This window comes from Penaeus chinensis, chromosome 36 (assembly GCF_019202785.1).
Source record: "Penaeus chinensis breed Huanghai No. 1 chromosome 36, ASM1920278v2, whole genome shotgun sequence".
NCBI lineage: Eukaryota > Metazoa > Arthropoda > Malacostraca > Decapoda > Penaeidae > Penaeus > Penaeus chinensis.
The window spans coordinates 34,082,956-34,090,455 of NC_061854.1; the positions used below are offsets into that span (position 1 = coordinate 34,082,956).

Consider the following 7,500-nt stretch of genomic DNA (forward strand, 5'->3'; position numbering starts at 1 on the left):
CCGCAGGCAGCCAGTTTCCATAAGTAGCCAAGGAGGCACTGCGAATGTATCGGTGAAGAGGTTTATGTACTGGCAGGGGAGGTTTAGGCAGAGCTGCTCCCTTATTCCGCACCAGGCAAGCCAGCGGCAGCAGCTAGAAGCGAGTAGGAATGCAAAGGAAAGCACTTAACTCTATCATCCTCAACATGAAACATCCACACACGCACGCACGCACGGACACACACACACACACACACACACACACACATATACATACACATACACATACACATACACATACACATACACATACACATACACATACACATACACATACACACGCACACGCACACGCACACGCACGCACCCACCCACCCACACACGCACGCGCGCGCGTGCCCACACACACACACACACACACACACACACACACACACACACACACGCACATACACATACACATACACACGCACGCACCCACCCATCCACACACGCACGCGCGCGCGCGCCCACACACACACACACACACACACACACACCTAATCACAGACACTCACACACACACACACTTACACACATGAAACATCCACACACACACACACACACACACACACACACACACACACACACATACACATACACATGCACATACACACGCACACGCACTCACCCACCCACCCACACACGCACGCGCGTGCGCCCACACACACACACACACACCAAATCACAGACACTCACACACACGCACTTACACACATGAAACATCCACACACACACACACACACACACACACACACACACATACACACATATACATACATATACACATACTCATACACATACACATACACACGCACACGCACGCACCCACCAACAAGCGCGCGCGCGCCCACACACACACACACACGCACACACACATACATATACATACACATACACATACTCATACACATACACATACATACGCACACGCACGCACCCACCCACACGCGCGCGCGCGCCCACACACACACACACACACGCACACACACACACACACATACACACTCACACACACACACACACACACATATGTGTATGCATGTATGTATTTATGCATGTATGTATGTGTATGTGTTTGTATGTGCGTGCGTGTTTTTAAGCATTTTTTATTGTCCAAGTAATTTGAATTTAGTGCCCGCCAGTGACTGACATCGCATATTTGTTAATATTTTTGTAATTTCACTTTTTTTTCAAAATGATCATCATATCCTTATCTTAAATACATCAAAATGTAATATATTAAAAATAACACCGTAATTCATCTATAAACTCATCAAATTACTTCCTTATATGCTTCATAATTCACTTTTACGCAACCTGGATTTAAGATCAAGTGGAGCTGCGCGCTGATTGGTCAGAATCGGAACACGAAGATTACGAAGTTGTCAAACCTTTCTTCTCTAAAAAACACAAAGGGTTATTTTATGTATTTGGTGACTCTGGGCTTTTGATATAAGTCTAGGTATGGTAAGTATGGTACCCTAGTTTTCATTTTTACATTTCTTAAAAGTAGAAGAGGTCTTAATCAGCCGTGGATATAAAGAATATAGAGTTCGGTGAAGTTCACGAAGTTTTTTTGGGTGAATAATAATAATTTTCAAAAGTTGTGACAGACATTATTTTCGTTATTATTGACAGGTTACTAGAATGACATGTCATAGCATTAGACTGCAACCAGACTGCAAGGTATGGCCTTTGCACAACTAAGATATTTCCCTCCTTAAATCGGCTCGTGCATTAGGGACGTCTTCTTCCTGAAACTTCATGAGACCTTTAAAAGTCACTGTAGATTTTCAACGAAAGAAATAACCCTATTTAGAACACCTTCGCGCAGCCGGTCACGAAGAAAATTGTTTTATTTTTTTGTGTGTGTTGTTTTGTCGAAAACAAATGGCTACTCAAGTGCTCAGTTAAGTTATTATTGACACTATGATTATTATTAAGGTGTTGGTGTGCATATCATGCCGTCTGCAACTGTTGGCCTAAATTTTGTCGTTCTGTCCATTACAGGTAGTTTATCTTGTGCCAAATGATTGTGTGAAATGGCAACTATACCTTGTATTTCACAGATTATAAAAAGAGGATATTTGATATAAATAACAACCATTTAGTGTTAGCTGAATCCACAATGGAAATTTTGTCTCTAGAAATTATAAAGATCTTGTAGATCTCCCTAGTAGTTTAGCATCACAGAGAAAGTAGTTTTATTTTCGATACAAAACATATTTACGACTTCATTTGCATTACAACTTGATAATCTACCTCCTCAAGACTACTGACAAGAAATTATAAAATTAGTAGAAGATATGGTACATCGCGCTACTTTGCATTACCGAAATAAAAATTATGAAAATCACTGAGGCTTTTTCAATGTCCTTTTTTTAGGCAGCAATGGATGGGGAGCGCTTTGTGTCACACCTGCAGAGCCTAGGAGTGCCGGGAGCTGAGCGTCTGGTAGGCAGTAATTTTGATTGGCTCTTCCTGACCGATGAAGGCTCACCACTTACCGCCTTCCTGGAGTGGTTCTCGGCTAATGTTCTGCCCAGTGACATACTTACAGATGAAGACTTGCTTGAGTAAGTATATTTTTTATTTTATTTATTTTTATTTTTTATTTTTTGCTTTTTATTTTTTTCTTCTCTTTTCTTTTACATTTTTTTTTTTTAATATTTTAATCAAAGTAGTCATGAAAGGAATATGCTAGCCATTTTGACATGCTTGAAGGTTACTTTGATATATGACTAGATAAAAGACACTTGATTAATCTGGATGAATCAAAATGAAAGGTTCATGATATAAGTGAAGGTGGATCATCGTTTTGTTTTTTGGTGGTTTAGATAATAATTTTAGATCCCTTTTATGCTTTTTCAAAAAATTATATGAACCTCCTTTCTGATATCATGAATGGCACAGATTTGAGGAGCTCAAATCCCGTGGAGAGGTGCTGACGGGCCACCAGCTGGAGGAAATGGAGGCCTGCCTGTCCGGCCTGCCAACCAGCTTCAACTCTGCCTGTGAGCCAGATGGGCAGCAGGACATGCTCTCCCAAGAGGAACGTGAAAGGCTCGAGTCCCAACTGGAAGTCCTGTCGATGCGCAAGGATCAGCTGAGGTACAAACTTACGGAAGTTGCTTTGAATATTTGGTGTTCTGTCGCTGTTTAAAATCCTTGCGACTATGATAGTTAGAATGAACTCATTTCCTGGAAATTTTTGAACTGAAGATATGAAGAGTACAAGAAGTTGGAAACCAAATTCATGTAGGTAGAAATGCCTGAAAGGGTCTGTTTGGTCCCACAGCGCACACAAGATGGAGCTGCGGGAGGATGCCTTCAGAGCCAGCAAAAGTGTGAAAGCAGCTGAAGCATCCCTGAAGTCCCAGCAAGAGTCTATCCTCAGCACCAGCCGCCAGCTCACCCATGCTCACTCCGAACTGGCTTCCACTCTTAACAAGCTGACTGATATTTTTATTGCTTTTAACAAAACAGTAAGTCAAATAATTTCTGGGCATTTACATCTAGAAATATTGCTTTTCAATATCAGCTTTGAGAGTGTCCTTTCATACTTGTGTATAATTTTTTTTTTATAATTTAATGGAATATAGCAAAAGTTTTATATATTGGACCTTGTATCTAAATGCTCTAGCTACCCATGATCTTGATATAGGCAGAATAGTTATGATAGTTTTCTTTTTCTTTCTTTCCTTCTTAATAAATTGGTTACTTTGATAAGTCTACAACTAATATAGTGTTAATCTTCATTATTAAATATGCATATTAATGAATATTTTATATTTTTATAGACAGAAGATGAGGCCAAATTCATGTCTCAGCTAGACTTTGAAAAGTGGTGTGACGAGGAGGCTAAGTTTACAGATAAACTGAAGACTTATATCAAAAGACAATTCAGAGAGGTGAGTTCATTGAGAGAAAGGTAATGGGATGTTAAGGAAAGGCCTTGTATTATATATACTGTTGTTTATTTCTTTTTCAAGAGTAACTACAGTGGTTAAAGAAATGGGTTTAACTGTCACTGATTTATGTTATTGATTAACTTGCTGCATATATTGTCACTGCTTTATGTTATTGATTAACTTGCTGCATATATTGTCTTTGAATTATGTCAGTACAATGTAATATTGATGGTTTGCCTTTTTAGTTTTTCTTCAATTTTTTACCCTTCTCTTGTCCTCCTTTCTCTTGTGCTTTTCTTTTTCTCCACATTTCTTCCTTGCTTGCTTCCTCTCATTCCATCCTTGTCTTCTGGTTTTCCACGAGTTATGAGCCACCTCATCCCCTTCTGCCTCAGGGAATAGGAGAGATTGCAGGCATCGGAGACACCTCAGAGTACTGTCTCTTGGATGTGGATCACTTGGACCTCCACCTGGTTAGGGGCTCTGGGAAGGCAGAGTATGCACAGAATGTCGAGGAACTCAACAGGCTGAACAAGTTGTGAGTTTTGTTTGTGTATTTGTGGGAGAAAGGGGTGTAAATTTGTGTCTTTCAGGATCCTGGCTATAGGTCTCTGTGTCAAGTCAATTTATTTCATCTACCTATTAATATCCATAGAGTTAGATGTTGCATCATCACAAAACAGTTTGTATTCTCCTTCATTTTTTAAGTTTTATTCTTGACTGCACATCCCTTTGCCACCAATTATAATCACACTATTCATTCCACAATTGCAATGTTCAAGGCTCCGCCAGACAGAGGAATGGCGGTTGGAAGGCCTACTGCTTCAGGCACGAAGGAGAGCAGAAGTGGAGGAAGCAAACCGTCTCTTGGCGGCCATCCATAGGACTCAGCTGCCTTCCTCTGTCCCACTCCTACAGTATGTTTCTTTATTCACCCATTCTGAAGAAATTTTTCCCTGTGGATTTTATTGACTTTAATTTGTTTTGTTGTTATTTTTTATGGGCTGCATTATATTTACTTACAAATGGATTTGAATGTTTATATAGATATGATATATATATATATACAGTTATACACACTACACAAACTCTATATTAAGGTTTGCTTTCATATTCTTTAATACTTTTTATTAGTTTATTCAATAATCAGTCATTCATCTTAGATTTCTTCAGTGTCTAGAAAGTAAAAATACCAACTGGCATTGCAGACAGCAAGGTCGAGATGCATCAGAGTCACGTATGATGTTGAGACTAAAGAGGGAGCAGCAACAGCAGGTTCTTCTGTCCTTAATCAGCGAGGTAACACAGCTGGAGAGCACCAGGACCATTTGTGGCAACTACCAGCTCAAGTGTCAGCGTCAGGAGTACTTTTTACAAAAACAGAAAATAGTGAGTCTTCTAATTCTGTGATTTTTCTGTTGTTTTCTGAGGTTAGAGTTTTGTTATTGTTTGAGAATATACTTCAAATATTCATGTACCATTTTCGAATACATAATTCAAGTGAACCAATATATATGTATCGGAGTAGGTGATGGATCAGCTGTTGGCTCAAGTGGCACGGCATGACTGGTTCAATGTGGCACTTGACTTGGAGCACCAAAAAATCAAGGACATCTTGGAGGTGGCTGGAAGCATCAATGCCATTGTGTCAGAGAGGGATACCAGATACCAGGAAAGGATGGTTAGTAATCACCTTTTTATATATATATTCTACAGTATAGGATATATTTTACACTGATTAACCCCTACTATTACTGTTTTTTGCATGCTGCTATGTAAATTATATAAAATGGGTAAGTGTACAGTATTAATGAATATTGGATACACCTGTATGCACATGTATTAATAACCCAAATCCACACCATATTCCTAATTCCAAAGTGCTTTGTGATATCATTATGACTATGGCAGTTCATGAATAGCATAATTCACAATGTCCCTCCTTATGCACCTTTTTTACTGTGTTTGTGAACCATGATGCACTTCACCAGGATATAAGATATGTATGGTTAGAGATTCTGTTAAATATGGAATTCACACTTTTTTTCTTCTTTTTTCTGGTCATCTCTATCAATCTGTTTACCTTTCAGAAACGTTTTGAATTACTGAGTAAGCACCATGACGAGATGAAGGCCCTGGGTCAACTGCCTCCTGCTTTGATCACTCTGTCACAGCTGATGCCTCTTCCTGCAGTACCTCATTCCCAGGAGGACCAGAAGGAAGCTCCTGTTACTGGCAAGACACTGGAGAAGCAAGTAGAGATGCTGCTCAGAGCACTCAACAGTGCGAGGGAACAGATGGCCACAGCCAGAAACCCACAGTTCTCAGTGCTAAACAGAATGTAAGTGCCTGCTGTGGCTGATGTTTTGGGTTTGTAAAGTGTATGCTCTTGTTAATTGTAGAGTCAGTCTAACAAAATATAAATAAAAAGGTAAGTAAATAAATGAAAAATAGAATGTAAACCACTACCCTGATAGCTGCCTTTTATTTCTGCAGGTCAATGAACTGTGCGTTGCTAGAAACAGGTCTGTTTGGTAGTGCTGGGAGTCTGGGAGCTCTTCCTCTGGCCTGGTTGGACCCAGCCGTTGTGGAGAGGTACTCAAACCTTGATGAGAAGGTTTGGAAATTCAAGCAGAAACTCCTGAAACTTATCAGTGAACATGAAGAAAAGAAAAAGGTAAGTAACATGAGCCTTGTAAATACTGTGACAGGCCATCATTAGGGTATTGTTGGATGTAGCCTGTGTTAACTAATTTTCTTAGATGTTCAGAGCATGTGTGTCATGTGTCACATGTTGTGTCTTATATGTGCAAATACATGTGTTTGTGTAAGTATTCAAACACATGCACTGACCATTGATTTTAACAAACCTTTTTGTAGTCGGTTTTTGTGTGTATACAGAATATGGCTAGAAATATTAGATTATGAGCTTTATAAGGGCATAACAATGAGCACATTAAAAGTATGTAATAGAGCTGTGATATTTGCTTAAGCAATAAATGGTGATTAATTATTTATATGTACATTTCAAAATAACAAGTTAAATTGAATGATTATTAACAGAATGTGAAGAATACTATCATTTCTTTCCAGATTCTCCAAATTGAACCAACTGTGCGTGAAGACTTTATGAAATGGACAAAGAATCTGTTAAAAGGAACAAGATGAAAGTAATGGTTTTTTTTTCATGGATTTATGCAATTCAAGCTGTTAAGAACAGTTTACTATTAACTGATGATATCCAAAGTACTTCTGCACCTACTACTACAATAGTATCTTTGTATTTTACTGCAATTATAACAAACTGACTGTTTCTGCATTTTCAGATTTTTTCTTGTATATAAAGATAGTTCTGTATACTCTATATTCTTGTAATACTGTGTCCTCTGTTAACTGATAAATACCATTTGATATAATTTATAACAAAATATGGTGCTTTTCTTTCTTCCTGTTATAAAGCTGGTAGAGCTCTATTAAAAAATAAAATTATGAAAATGTAACTTTGAACTTGGGAGAGTGGTGTACAATTAATGCAAATATTACCATCAAAATGCCATTTGCAGACAAC

At 38.7% G+C, this 7,500-nt stretch overlaps 1 protein-coding gene across 2 annotated transcripts; it reads left to right on the forward strand.

The window, feature by feature from the left end:
* The first annotated feature begins 1,380 nt into the window (after window positions 1–1,380).
* On the forward strand, window positions 1,381–7,360 carry LOC125044982 (AUGMIN subunit 3-like). Of its 2 annotated transcripts, none has more exons than XM_047641979.1 (12): window positions 1,381–1,488; window positions 2,407–2,597; window positions 2,935–3,132; window positions 3,320–3,506; window positions 3,822–3,932; window positions 4,328–4,470; window positions 4,715–4,849; window positions 5,141–5,321; window positions 5,461–5,613; window positions 6,023–6,273; window positions 6,429–6,609; window positions 7,026–7,360. In XM_047641979.1, exons 1-12 carry the CDS (start codon window positions 1,486–1,488, stop codon window positions 7,098–7,100), a joined length of 1,809 nt encoding a protein of 602 aa, XP_047497935.1. In that variant the 5' UTR covers window positions 1,381–1,485; the 3' UTR covers window positions 7,101–7,360. The 2 variants fall into 2 exon arrangements, with proteins under 2 accessions (XP_047497935.1, XP_047497936.1); XM_047641980.1 differs by having other exon boundaries at window positions 1,390–1,483.
* Window positions 7,361–7,500: the final 140 nt, after the last annotated feature.